General features: G+C 37.2%; 1 protein-coding gene across 2 annotated transcripts in view; it reads right to left on the reverse strand.

The window, feature by feature from the left end:
* LOC109678954 (cytosolic beta-glucosidase) overlaps positions 1–15,607 on the reverse strand; it is a 123,697-nt gene that overhangs the window by 59,364 nt on the left and 48,726 nt on the right. For both annotated transcript variants that reach the window (XM_020154320.2, XM_074042528.1), the window contains exons 3-4: positions 7,023–7,819; positions 6,175–6,298 (exon numbers count right to left, since the gene is read on the reverse strand). In XM_020154320.2, coding sequence (XP_020009909.1) covers positions 6,175–6,298; positions 7,023–7,819 — 921 coding nt within the window. The remainder of the gene's footprint in view (positions 1–6,174; positions 6,299–7,022; positions 7,820–15,607) is intronic.

The raw sequence follows: 15,607 nt of genomic DNA on the forward strand, positions 1-15,607 counted from the left end.
CAAAGGAATAAGTCCAACTGGCTAAAAAACACATGAAAAAAGTGCTCACCATCTCTGACCATAAAGGAAATACAAATCAAAACCACACTAAAGTTCCACCTCACTCCTGTTAGAATAGTTACCATCAAGAACACCACAAACAACAAATGTTGGCAAGAATGGGAGGGAAAAAGGAACCCTCATACACTGCTAATGGGAATGTAAGCTAGTACAACCACTATGGAAAACAATATGGAGGTGTCTTAGAAAACTAAAAATAGACCTGACATATGATCTAGCAATACCACTCCTAGCAATGTACCTGAAGGAATGTGACTAAGGTTACTACAAAACACCTGCACACCCATGTTTATTGCAGCACTATTCACAACAGCCAAGCTGTGGAAACAGCAAAGATGCCCCACTACTGACAAATGGATTCAGAAAATGTGGTATTTATACACAATGGAATTTTATTCAGCCCTAAAGAAGAATGAAATTTTGATGTTGGCAGGTAAATGGATGAAACTGGAGAACATCCTCTTAAGAGAAGTTAGTCAGGCTCAGAAGGCGAAAAATCACATGTTCTCCCTTAAATGTGGATTATAGACCTACAACAAATGCAGTGATATTATTGGACATGGATCACACACTAAGGGGAGAATGCACACATGAGAGATAGGGAAAGGGAAGGAAACTTAAAACTTGAATGTGGTTGATGTGTTCACTGTAAAGGAGCGAATGTAGTTATCTTAAACTGGCAGGGGCCACTGTGGGAAGAGGACTAGGAAGTAGTGAAGAGGTCTGGTAGAGATGAACTAATTTGGGTTGTAATACACATATGCATGGAAACAACACAAAAAATCTCCCTATATAGTTATCTTCATCTCAAACTAGCAAAAATGCCATGTTTTTCTTACTATTGTTTATGTTTTTTCTTCTACAAAATTGGAGAACAAGAGGACGGAACAGGTTCGGGGGGGCGCAAATAATGTATACACATGCAAGTAAATGTAAAAATGATAAAATAAATAAAATTTAAAAACTATTTTAATAGAAATGTTTGCAAAACTAAAAAAATACATGCAGAGATGGAAAATATTCTGTTACTTTTTAGAAGAGCCAAAAAACAATAGAAAAATAACAAGACTTGGAATGGCATTTTTTGAAATTGCAAGGAAAATAACTCGGAGGTGATGGATATACTTTAAGGTTGCACATTTTATACTAATAACCATTTCCTAAAGAATGAGTAAGTAAGGGGGGATGGTAATTTGATTAAATCACAATGTATATAGGCCTGAAGTACCAAGACAAAACCCCCTTCAACTATCAATATACACTTTTTGACAAAATGAGGGAAAAATGGGGTTTTTTCTGGGAATGGGTGGGCACAAGGAAAGAGGGAATGAGGGTAAATATGGTGGATGTATTTTGAATCCATATATGAAAGTAGAAGAATGAAATCTGTTAAAATTGTCTTAAGAAAGGGGATGGGGGAAGAGGGAAAACAATAGAGGGGGTAAATCTAACTAAGATATATTGTAATCACATATATAAATATTATGATGTACCCCTCTGCATTATTATGTGCTACTAAAGTAATTTAAAAATAATAATATTAAAATCATTACCCAATTGCCAGGCAATTGATGGGGTAGTAGTCAATACCTCATTAAATGGAATCTTTATAACAACCTTGCCAAGGAAAGCTCTATTCCCACATTTACAGTAAACAAACCAAGGGTTGCATAGGTTAAGCAATTTGCAAAAGGTTCCTCACTGAGTAATTTGCAGATCTGAAATACAAACCTAGTTATATATTATGTCAGGTTTTTGTTATTGCTTTATTCATCTATAACTACACTAATTAAAATACAACCTACTTAAAGATATTTAAATATCATAAATAATGTAATGATAAAAAAACACTAACAGATTTTTCTCTTTTCTTAAAATGACATTTTTCCTCTCTCTCTCTCTCCTTTCGGCAAAAGGAAAAAGCAACATTAGCTTACTTTTTTCTGCTTCACTAATTGCTGTGGGGTTTTACCTGAAGAGATCAGTAAGTCATCCAGGCAGACACCATTGATCCAACTATAGTGCCATTGTGCTCTGTCCACATGCGTGATGTTGGAGGGAAGGCTTGTTCATGGGAATCACAAAGCCATCATCCATCTGACACCCTGGGTTTCGGTGGGCTCTCACCTGCAGGACTTCCCACAAATGTCTTCCTTGGCCTGTTATTACTTTTAATTGCTCACAGGATGTTTCTTACTAAGAAAGTTCTTGCCAACCTAGATCATCAACACTACCTCAAAGGAGTCTCAGAAAATCAATCAGCAAGTTCAGCTCAGCTCTTCTGATGAAAAGTAGGATATGGGGTATCTGAACTTCATCCAAGCTCATAGAACCCATTGGCCCTTTCAAAGACAGTGTAATCACATTCAAAGAATCTATGCAAGCCCAGAGCACAAAAGGTAAGGGAAAGTTTCTGTGTAGGAGAAAAAAAAATGGACTTTGACTCAGAAAGTCCTGAACTCAACAGCCAGGTGTCATGGCACACACCTATACTCTCAGCTACGCAGGAGATGGCAGTAGGAGGATAGAGGTATCCGGCCAGCCTTGGCACAGTTAGCATGAGACCATATCTAAAAAATAAAACTAAAAGTAAAAGAGCTGATGGTGTGGCTCAAGGGGTAAGAGTGCTTACCTAGCAAGCGTGAAAAGTCCTCAACAAACTTATCATCTCTAATACCAAAATAACCAATAGCAATATTGATAATGTACACATTCTGTCTTGGTCCAGAGAATATCACATAATAGTTTTGTGATCTGAGTAAATGTCAGCCTTTTTGAAAGTAAGTTTCCTCTTCTATAAACCAGGGAGTAATGAAGTCATACCACTGTTTTGAGAAGGGAATAAGATGGCATCAGTAAAACTCATTGTTCCAAGTGATAGAAGCCCAATGATATTAACATTAAGAAGAAAGAGCTTTTGTTATAAGTAAAAATAATGTCTCTGAAGAATATGCATGCAGCTGGATTTCAGGAAATTCTGGAAGCAGAGGCTCAAGCACCACCTTCTCTCCATTTCCCTTTAGATATGGGTCTCCCCATTTCTCACTAGTCCTAAACTTATACGGCAGTAAGAGCTACCAGTGACTCACAGTTACACCCCCACCCATGCTCCAGTTTAAGAAACAAACTGATTAGTCCAAGTTCTAAATTCCAGAAAAGAGTCAGGATTGGCTCACCTCATGACATGTGTCTACATCTGGACCAATCAATTATCTGTTGGCAGGTGCTATACTTTATCCTGCTTGCTAGGCTGTTCCCATAATAGATAGTTCATAGAAGGGGATTTGTTACTAGAAAAGTTTTACCACAGGAGAAATCACAAGTATCCATTACAAGAATATATGAAATGCTAAGGGGAGGTACACATGAGAGACTGAGGGTAAAACAAAGAAGTTAAGAAGGTGAATGTGGTTGATGTACTCTCTATACAAAAATGAATGTAGAATGTTTAAGCCTGTTGAAATCAGTAGAAGAAGGGGGACTAAGGTAAAATGAAGAAAAATAGAGATGAATCAATTCAGGTTTTAATACATATATACATGGAAATATCACAAGGAAACTCTCTGTGTAACTATTTTAAACAAACAGAAATGTCTTTATTTTTACCTTTTTTTTTTTTTACAAAATCATACAACAGGAGAGTAGAACAGGTCCTGCAGGGACTTTGGTATCAGTGGTGGGGGGGAGGTGGGAAAGGGTGTGGGAGGGTGAATATAGTGCAAATACTGTGTATACATGTATATAAATGGAAAAATGAGACCACTGAAACTATCCCAGGAATGGGGGAAATGGAGATAAAGGAGAATGATGGAGAGGGTGAATTCAAGAATGATATATTTTTTATATTTTAAGAACCTTTGTGGATTCCACAATGTACCCCACTCAGCACAACAATAAAAAAAGAAATTTTACAAAAAAGAACACATGAAAAATATTGGACACTATACTTAGTCAAGAATAAATACCCCAGGTTTCTGCACATCTTAAAATGTCATATATACTTTTCAAAAACAAAACAAAATAGTATTCATTATAATGAATATATATAGTATATTGTAAGATTCAGAAGAGAACATAGATCCCAAGAAGAATTAATCTTTAATGGCATAATATAGTTATCCCTCGACTTGTGATGGGGTTATATCTGAAAAAACCATCAGTAAGTCAAATACAGCTGAGAAACACAATATCCCATGGTCTTGGCTGTTCACCCTCATGATCACATAGCTGACTGGGAACTGTAGCTCTCTGTTGCTGCCCACACGGTGAGAAAATACTGCACTAGCCCAAGAAAAGATAAAACTTTAAACTTCAAGGTTCTATCTCTATTGAGCACACATCATTTTGTATCCTCATAAAGTCAAAAATTGTAAGTAAACTATTATAATTTGGGGACACTCTATGCTTTTCCAACAAATTATTTACAAAATAGGAATTTTGTCTTTTAAATAAAACAGGGTTTTATTTTGTTTGTTTGTTAATTTTATTCTTTCTCCTGTCTCCTAGAAACCCAAATCTTCTCACATTTTCCTCTCTCACCTTCTGTTTTTTTCTATGGTTAAATCCATCTTAGTTTGTGGCTCTGCCACTCAGTTTTTAGCATTAAAAATCTGAGACTGTATAAAATACTCAAAGCTATTTCACAAAGCAATGAAATGCCCTTGCATGATTAGCACTAAACAGAGTACCAGGCCAGAAATAAAAAAGGCCAATTTCTATTTTCCTCTCTTTTGCCAAATATACTCAGACCAATTTTAAGGAAGTCATTCATGTGCCCCTATAAATCTGTGTGATAGCCTATCTGTCCTTAGGATGAAACCTGGAAAGATTGAGGTGCTAACTCTGAACAGGACCCATTTCAGGAAGAAGTAGAGAGAAATTCAGAACTAGAGACTGCATCTCTCTTATGAGATGGTGAATTTACACTCAAAGAAAAATCTGTCTTGTGTGTTATGTAAGAGTTCTTTGTTTGGGTCAAATTATAGTCAATAAGCTCCAGATCTACTCAATAGATTTTAGGTTTTACAAAAAAAAAACAATTTGCATGGCTTTCTAGAATTACCTCTGGCTCTCTCTAGAATAATACTGACTCATTTTGGAAAAAAATATCTCCTGAACCTCTTAACTAGAATGATAAGAGATAAGTATAGCTCTTATAAGAAAAAATAAAAAACAATAAAGGTCTCGCTCTTGCTTTGGATCTTGCTGCTATTATTGTAGGGAAAAGGAACGAAACTTAGGAAGCACAATATTCCAATATTCCAAACAATAACATTCCAAGAAAAGTAATGGAGTGAGGTGAGGAGGCTGACTAGTCTAATTCTAATTGATTGTGTTATCAATTAGGTTTGTTTATTGTTTACTTGTTTTCAAATTGAAAAGAATTTCATAGAAGGAAAAGAGTTACCAGAATAATAATATTGTCTTGAAACACAATTCGTATATTCTTTATAACAAAACAAGTTTCTACCTTGGGCATGGGGGTGCATGCCTGTAAGCCCAGCACTCAGGGGGGTGAGGAAGGAGAATCATAAGCCTGGGCTGCACAGTGAGTTCCCAGGTCAGCTTGAACTACATTGCAAGACCCTGTCTCAAAAACAAACAAACACCAAAAATATCCTGTTTCTAACTGAGCTGTTTGGTCACAGTTTAAATGGAACATCCACTGATGGAAGGTTCATGCCATTTAAAGTGTACTACACAAATGCTGAACTGGAGTCCTTTAAAAATCCTGCTAATTCATTTCTTGGCAGTCATAATATTAAAATATGCAAATAAGCATGCCATCGTTGCTCAGTGCTAATCTTTTTGTAATAACTAATGCTTTTCCCACCAGCCACCAGCCTTCTATTCTTGTCACCTTCACCCAGGAGTCACAAAATGCTGAAGACAGTCACTTTTTACTTGATTCAATTTCAAGAGATAGAAGTTAGGCCAACATTCTCACCTTCTTCCTTCCTAAATACTTTTCTCCCCTCTCCTAATTACAAGGCTTTGCACTAATTTACATGAATTTCAGCTTTCAAAACCGTTAGTCTTTGCTGAATGCAAATAAGCACATAAGAAAGTTATATTAAGTTTGCACAAGTGATCTTCCATCATTTCAAATGGTACCTTTGAACAGTTCCTGAAATGTCTGTCTGAAATACTCCCAGCGCTGAGTATCATCAAGAGATGGGGGATCACACTGGGGAAACCCATTCTCGGTGATGTAAATTACAGGACTATTATACATATCCTAGAACAAGAGAACAGAAGTTTTATTCCAAACAGATGTTTAAAAAAAAAAAAGCTCATAAAATCAGGTGCATTACCCTCTGTCTTCTTGAAGCTACAACCCCAAAACTAGTTTTCATCAAATTGCACTGACCCTATTAACTTAATTTTCCACACACTGACCTTTTATGACTAACAATGGAAAAGCAAAACTGTGCAAATGTCCATGAAGACAGTCAAATGACTCTTATTATAATGAGAAGACAGAAATATCTTTCTTCCCATCAGCATCTGCTGATTGTCGCTGCTCCTTAACCCCTTGGTCCCACTGGCAGCTACATTCTCTGTCCCTCACAGGAGGAGTCTTGAAAAGTGGTAACTTGAAATTTTAATTTCAGCTACCTGGATGCCATCCAGCATAGTGGAGACCCAAAAGGGGTCCAGATAACTCCTCCCTTAAAGTAACTTTAAAAATCACAGTCATGACACCAGTGTGAAAAATACAGCCAGTAGATTCCTATAGCAACACAAACTTTAACAACAAATTGTGAATTTGACTGCTGGTTTTTGAAGCCCACTAGTTAACCCTCACCCACTTAAATCTTAATCTGCAACTTCCAGGCAAAGAAATGGACTTACTATTACCTAAAATCATCCACTTTCAGACATATGTACACATACATGTGCCTGCCATGCCACCTTCACATATTTGGGTGTACAAGAGCACAAATAAATATTCCATTTACCTTAATATATTTCAGTAGTTTACGTATTCCCCATGGTACCACATAGATCCAACCAACACCTTTCCAAGATGGATCAGGAAAATACTCAATCCCAACATCCTGAAGGAAGCCTAGCTCTCCTTTATTACTCTCCTGGTGCTTGACTAAGCGAGATGTATAATATTGCACAGCAAAGAAATCGGCAGTGCCTTTGATCATTTTCTTCTCTTCTTCTGTGAATTCTGGAAGCCGTGATGATGGATAGCCTTGCTTCTTACTCATGTAGGCAATCTGGGACTTGACAAGTTCGGGATAATCTCCATCAATGAATATGGGTTTTGCAAAGAAATCCAACTGGAAATTGATGGCTCTTTTTGCAGCTTCCTGATCAGGCTTTGAGTTGGGATCTGCTGGTTCCAACCAACAAACAAACAATGATAAGGATACCATACCTTTCTGTTCCTTTCGGAATAAGGAATCATAACTGTGCCAGGACTTGGCATGAGCCTTAATCATATTATGAGCTGCCTGATAACCTCCAGTCCCAATGTGGGGTACACCAGGAGCAAAGATACCAAAGTCATATGCCATCGTAGCAAGAGTATTAGGCTCATTTATGGTGATCCACTGCTTGACTCGATCCCCAAAGGTACTGAAGCAAAACTGAGAATATTTGTCAAAGACTTCAATGATTGCTTCTGACAACCAACCTCCTTGGTCTTCTAAAGCTTGAGGCAAATCAAAATGATAGATGGCCACTATGGGTTTGACTCCATTTGCTAACAAGTCATCAATGATCTTGTTGTAATAGTCAATTCCTAAGGAAGAAAATATGAAACAAAAAGTTATTTCTAGTGTATTGGTAGCAAATTTAAAAGAGAAAGGATCAGGATGTCTCACATTCAAAATAAGGTTTACTACTTCCTCAGTATAATCAATGGGAGACTGGGAGGGAGCAGGAAGAATTGCCCAGAAAACTGGCTAATCAGGGAGGCAAGTGTCACAGGGTGACATTAGGGGAAGAAACTTGTTCTGAAACAGATACATTTGGGAAAGTCACTGTCACTTCTCATGTTCGTATTTTCGTACTTATTGAAATTATTTTTATTTAATTGTCTAGATACAAATGTTGTGCATTAACTTCACTAGAATACAAGCCCCATGAGAGCATGGGTCTTGACTCTCTAGTTCACCTCTGGATGCCCAAATCCTAGAACAGTACCAGAAATACAATATTAAAGATTTGTTGAATGGATTAATGAATCTCAGTAGTATTGAATGTAAATGAAGAAATTGAGCTGATGACTGCATTGAAGTTTTTCCAGATGTATTAGTCTCACATCTGTCCCAGAATGGGGGTTCCAAGCACAAATAGCTAGAGGCTTGGGGCTTTATGAGTACTTGGTTGGGGGTTTGCTTAAATTTTGACAGAAAACACAGGAATACACAGCACCACCACCACCCCTTTGACTTTCAGCTAGTCCTTCCAAGACTAGAAAATACTTTTAGGATGGCTGTAGAGTTCACAAGAATGTTAAGCTGAAGATGTTTTGCTCAGAATCCAAGGTCAAGAAATAGTCCGTCCAGCCTTATGATGACTCTTACCTTAGAAGAGACTCCAGAGAGGCTGATATTAGAACTGTACCTGGCTTTATGTTTAAAAGTGTGGAAGGAACCAAAGCTTAGAAGAGAGAAGTTGTTTTTTAAGAGGTTGGTTTCTGGAGAGAGATTATAAAAATCATATGTAGAATTGTTTTGCATTGAAAGTTTAACTTTTTTTTTAGCTTAGGAAAAATAGTAATTGAGAATTTTGCATTGATTCATGCACTCATTCATTTTTCCATTGCTTAAATACACATTGGTAGAGAAACTATTATATGCTGGACATATAAATTTAGCAAGGTAAACCCTACCTTTTTCCTTATTAGGAAGAACTATGATAAATTAATAAACAAGTACAACATAGTACTATTAATAAAGATAAAGTACAGAGTCCTATTTTAAAATGTTATAGAATACACTCACTCTAAACTCAGGGCATTTGAAAACATATTCTGAAAGCATTGTACCCTCATGGTTTCAAGATTGAACTATGATGCCAGCCAAGCGACCTAAATTCTATTCCCACTCTATTGATTGCTAGTTTGGTGATCTTGGGCAAGTTACTGAATCTCTCCAAGTTATCTTTCCATCTAAAATGTGAGTGATAATAGAAATCTACTTCAATGGATTGTTGTAAGAATTTAATGAGTTAATACATTGAACCTGCTTAGCGCTGTTCTTAGCATATAGTAAGGACTCAATACAGGTTAGCTATCATTCTAGTAATGATTATCATCATTATTTTATTAGTGACATCTAAGCTCCTACTTGGAGGATAAATTGCACACATGAGGCAAAAAGGAAAAAAGTAATCTAGGAAAATAAAAATGGAAACAAATATGCAAAAGACTCAAGGAGATTAGCAATAAAGACCACTCGATAGAAGTGTGGTCTCTTCTGTGGTTAATTTGGGGAGTATATCTGACTCTCTCCAGTTGGTCCTGAGTTAGAAGCAGAACTACAGCAGGGGAACAAAAAACTAGAGAAGCTGAAGTCCTTGACCAAGTCCTGACTATTCTGGGTTGATTGCTACAGAAGCTCTGGTTTGGTTGCCTGGGCTTCTCATGTGACTCAGAATTTGTTTTCATATAATGTCTGGCCATTATTTATACATTCATTCATTCTCTTAGAAGAGCTCCTCCGGGAACTGAAAGTTCAATATAAGAAGAGTGTATAGTTCATCAGAAGATGAGTAAGAATGGAGAGGGGTAAGCATGGTAAGCAGAAGCCAAATTATGCACAATCATGTGCTGTTGGTTTGTCTATTTTTAACAACATCTCATTTATTTTGCAAACTGGAACACAGTGTGAATCATGCATAACAACTCCATGCTTGGAAGACACATTTATATGCTGTTTCTTACTTGGTAGGTAAAATAACTACATTTCACAAAGACGTCTATGCCCTAATCTACGGAATGAGTGAATATGTTTATTTATGTGACAAAGAAAAAAAAAGATACTGTGAAGATGCAATTAAGGTAAGAATCTCAAGATGAGAAAATTTCCCTAGGTTGTTCAGATGGACCCAATATGGCCACATGAGTCCTTAAAAGTAGAACAGTATGACAGAAAAGAGGGTCAAAAAGATGCAACAAGTAGAAGTAGAGAAGATGGCAGCTTGAGGGACTCAACCTACCATTCCTAGCTTTGAAGATGAAGAAAGGTAAAAGCCATGGAATGTAGATGACCCTGAGAAGATGAAAATGATCCTCAGTTGACAGTGAACTGGATCCTGTCAACAACTTGAATGAATCAAAAAACCAGACACTCCCATTCAGAAAGAAGTGGAGCCCTGCAGGCACCTTGTTTTCAGCCTTGGGAAGACCCATGTCAGACTTCTGTCCCACAGAACTCAAGGCTAACACAATTGTGTTGTTTTAAAGCAGCTAAGTTGTGATAATTTTTTGCAGTAGCAATGAAGAACTAGTATACTTTCCAAATTTTATAAAGCTTTGATTTTCTCTCTCAATGAAAGAGCATTCCACTAAGCCATCTCTGGAGCTCTGTATGCCCATATGTCCCCTGTAAATGGGATAGTAAAAATTATTTGATGGAATAACCTTGCTAGTAGTATGTGTGAAGTTTTTCCTAGCCAATTCATTTATTGACGTTGAACACAAAAATAATAATAGTTTCCTTTATTGAATTCATACTATGTATACTAGATATTATGCATTTTGCTTAATGCTATCACTAAGCCCAAGAGGTGAACATTTTTATTCTTATTAAGCATATTCAGAGTCTCTGTGTTATCAAATGACACAGCTAACATTGAATCCCAATCTGTTTCACTGTAAGGGCTGAGCTGTTCCCACTGCAACATACCACTGCCCATGTTTACTACTGTTCCTGAACTAGAAAAATGTGACCATTTCACTAACCTTAACATTGGCCTAGGCAGACCTGCTCACAATCTCAGTTCCTTTTTGTTTTCCTTTTTGGAGGAATCATTAATGATAGTCAACAATATAATTCAAACAACATGATAATCGTGAGTTGAATTGAAGATAAATAAATTTTAAATAAGAGAGTATTGCATAATTAATATTTAATATCCCAGAACTGAGCACTTTGCTTCTAGTTTGTATAGTTTATTTGATACTATAATGAAGCTTTTCCATCAGGTGGTGAGGCAGAATTTTTAAGAGCAGAGAACCACACTCAGATAACTCGGTCAAAGGATCATGAACAAATCACTTGGCCTAAGTTTCCTCATCTGTGAAAGGGAAATGTTAACAGTGCAGCCTCTTAACTGTTGTTACTATTGAAGCAGAACAAATTGTCAAAGGGCATTTAGCTTTATATATCAAACTGGTACAATTTAGTTATAACTAATTCTCTGAACAACTGTGTATTTTTAAATTACTGTTACCAGGCTTGGGATCTTGAAACTTTGAGAGCTCATTTAGACCCTGTTCTGCTTCTGGATATTTAGGAAAGGATTGATTACATTAAGAATTAAAGCTTCTATAAACTACTTTCATAGTCAATACTATATTCTCAGTCTTAATTAAGCCCTTTTCTTCTTATTTGGTCTTTGAAAATGTGAAGTACATTTGAATTAAAAGTCTTTAAATATAGAAAAAATCAGTCAGACTAATTCAAATACCAGAGTGATATTAGGGGCAGTTGGGCAGAAAGTGTGGGGTACAGTGGGTATTATTTGAAGTGACATGGAGATATCATACACCCAATGACAAAAAATAACTACAGCTGGAATTCAAGCGAATTGAATTGGAGAGCTGAGAAGAATTTTGTCTCAATGGGAAAATGGTCTCTCCCATCCCTGCTCCTTTCAATACATCTACTTCATTCCCCTCCTTCTTTCAGAACCAGTTTTCTTTATTTTTCAATTTGCCATAGCCTCAAAATGGCCATTACATCTGCCAAAGCTATTTCAGAGCCCTCATGCCATTCACCAATTTAGCTTCTCAATGTCTTAATCCCAAACATCCATGAAAAGCTAAACTACTGGACAAGTTCACTTTTTTTTCAGTGAGGTCACACAAGCCTAATAGCAGGGGATATAGTCTTTCCTTTGTCCTGTCACCTGTGTCTGGGAGTGTAGCAAGATTATATAGACCTAAGAAACGTGTGAGCTGGGTAGCTTGAGTAATAGAGTGTTTGCGTTGCAAGCATGAGACCCTGGGTTCAATTCACAGTACTGAAGAAATAAAAGAAAGGAGGGAAGGAAGGAAGGAAGGAAGGGAGGGAGGTAGGGAGGGAGGGAGGAAGGTAAGAAGGAAGGAAGGAAGGTAGGAAAAAAGAAGAGAAGGAGGGAGGGAGAGAGGAAGGGAGGGAAGGAAAGAAGGGAGGGAAGAAGGAAGGAAGGAAGGAAAGGAGGCAGGGAGGGAGCGAGGAAGGAAGGGAGAAGAAAGAAAATTCCCTTAAAAGAAGAGTTGGCTGGAACTTCCAAAGATGATGCTTCCATTTCAATTACAACACAAAACCAACAAAAACACCTACCTCAAGCAAACTGTGAAGACCTGAAATATGGAATTCATTTTGATCATGTGCCTAACCTGTGTCAAAGATGTGATGTCACTTTGGTTCATGCATCTCTAAACTCATACCACCAAGCTCTGTAATTGTCCACACTGCCTGTATTAGTTATCTATTGCTGCTATAACAAATTACCACAAACTTAGACCAGAAGCCAACACAAACTGCATTATAATATAGCTCTGGAAGTCAAAAGTCCAGATAATTCTCAATGGGTTTTAAAATAAAGGTGGTGGGGGGGCTACCTTCCTCCCAGTAGCTGTCAAATCCAATCTACTTCCTTGCCTCTTCCAGGAAGTAGAGGTCTCCTACAGGCCTTCCTTCACGGCTCCCTCCTCTGCCTTCATCCTCATATGTCCTCTCTGACTTCTGTTACAGCACATACATCTTCTTTCTCTGATCCCACATCTTCCCTCTTACAAGGACCCATGTGATTGCACCGGGACCACACAGGTAATCTGGGTAAATCTCCTTATTTTCCAATCCTTAATTTAATCTCATCTCTAAATTTCCTTTTACCAGGTATGTTAATATCTTTATAATCTCTAAGATTCAAGACAAGGACATGTTGAGGGTGGGACATTTAACATAGAATACATACAAAATGGATGTTTGTTTAGTGAATTTATTTAAACCATTCATTCTAGGTGCTCTTACAGTTTAAGACTTAAAATGAACGAGACATTCTGCTCTAATATTCTAATTTTCTCCTTTCTAACACTTGAGTCCCCTACTAATCATCTGTTAGTTACATTTGTGGCAGGTACTAAAATGCCCTGAGACAGTTGTGAAACACAGGAATACGTGATTTCAGTTGCCACCTCAATCTCTTCTTGTTAAACCTTGAAAATGTAATATTTGAAAGAGAACAGCTATGTAACAATTCCACTTGTAAAATATTCTTCTAATTTAGGGACACAGAATTTTACAAGGCTCTAAATGTCCCACAATCAAGCTTCAAAATGGGTAGTCAAACACACAAAAAAAGGTTCCTTGGAAAGGATAGTAACAGGGATTTTCTACTCTGTGTACTCATTGGGAAAATGTTTAAAAAGGTAAAAAAAAAAATGATGGCTTAAGTTAAAACAGTTCCAGTCACTTCAACAGATCACTGCACAAGAATGAACAACTTATTGAAATTCTGCCTTCTGGAGCACCTCTGGTGCCCTCTTGTTCAGGGAAAAGTCTGAAATATGACTTTACAAAACCTGGGGCCAAACACAAAAAGCTCAGTGCTGTGGGCAGGTGATCATCACATGAGCTTGGCATGAGTGATTTTCCCATGTTGTTCAGACCACCCCAGTGTCTCCACCTCTCTGCTCCAGTTTTTCTGCTTCCCTGAGCTGCATTGCTGACTTGCACTGTGTCCCTATGAACTTCTGTACATCTTAGGTAGTCTCTAACAGGCTTTATTGCTTGATTTATTAGTATAGGTCCATCATTCTTTATCTAAAATCCTTTTGGGAAAATGTTTCAGAATTTGGGGGTTTTAGAAAGGAAATATATACCATGTATCATACATTAACACCTTTAGTGGGTCTGAATCAGTATTCTTTACTTTTTTCTATAGCAAAATATATAAGTATTCTCATCAAATAGAATAAACAAGTATTGTGTAAATTTTTCACACCAGTTCAGGTCAGCTTATACTTCCAATTCAGTTGTAGAAAAATTCCTTAGTCAGAGCCTTGTGAATGTTAGAATTTCAGATAAGGAATCTATATTACAAGTTAGTGAGAATGACGATGATGACAACAACAATGATGATGATTATTACTTTGCTGTTTACCACCAAAAAAGCTCAGTGAAAACTCCAAACTCCTAGGTTAATGGCAAAAATTGTAGTAGCATGGAGCCTTCACTTCATTTTACCAACAGGGAAATTATACCACAGAAAGTCCAAGTGGTTTAATGAGGATAGCAATGAGCTCTAAACTAAATATTAGGTTTTTTACATCACACTGATCTAAATTGAACTCAGCCCTAAATAAATTTGTTATCATGGAAATTTATATTCAATCTTATGCCCATTTTACCATGAGTCCCTCTGTTTAGGGAGGTCCCTGATTCATAGGGTTGTTAATTGGCATTTAATTTTGTGTTTGTGTGTGGTACTGGGGCTTGAACACAGAGCCTGCACCTTGAACCACTCCACCAGCCCCTTTTTTGTGATGGGTTTTTTGAGATAAGGTTTTACAAACCATTTGCCCTGGCTGGCTTCGAATAGCCATCCTCCTGATCTCTGCTTCCTGAGTAGGTATGATTACAGGCATGAGCCACTGGTGTCTGACTAATGAGACATTAAATTTGCAAAAGAAAGTGTAATGTTTGACACAGTGAGCTGCACATACTATATGCTCCACAAAAACCAATTGTTACAATCCTTAGAATGTTTTTTTATGATTGTTATTGACCTAATTAAATTAAGAAGCCATTTATGAAATCCCTCCCTCTGGAAGGCACTGGACTAGAATACAGGGGTGAGTAAGGCAGAATGATCTTCCATTATAGTGAGTAACTCAAGAGAGTGGCTCAAGGAATTCTCTTATATCTAAGTTGTGACTATTTACTACAGTCCTTTATGCATAGGGGACACTCAGTACACTTTGATTGAATGGAATAAATTCAAGAAACTCAAATAACCTTACAGAGAATTTAAAATCAATGAAAGGTATGAGAAATACTCTAAGAACTTTATAAAGTACTTTGAGAATTACATACATACATACGTGTGTGTGTGTGTGTGTGTGTGTGTGTGTGTGTGTTTGTGTGTATGTTTTCTCCTGGCTTGAAATAAATAGAGGAAGTCTTTAAGGAAGATGAAGCATTATGCTAGAGCTGACCAGGAGGCTAGACCATCAACAGGTGCAGTTGGGGGTTAAGGAAAGGCCATGCCAAGCATGAGAGTGTCAGCATATTCCTACAAAAGATGAAAAGTGCATAGTATATTTAATAAGTAGTGGGTTATGTGCTTGAGAGATGCCATAGAGGAATCACAT

The sequence above is a fragment of the Castor canadensis genome, chromosome 9 (assembly GCF_047511655.1).
Source record: "Castor canadensis chromosome 9, mCasCan1.hap1v2, whole genome shotgun sequence".
NCBI lineage: Eukaryota > Metazoa > Chordata > Mammalia > Rodentia > Castoridae > Castor > Castor canadensis.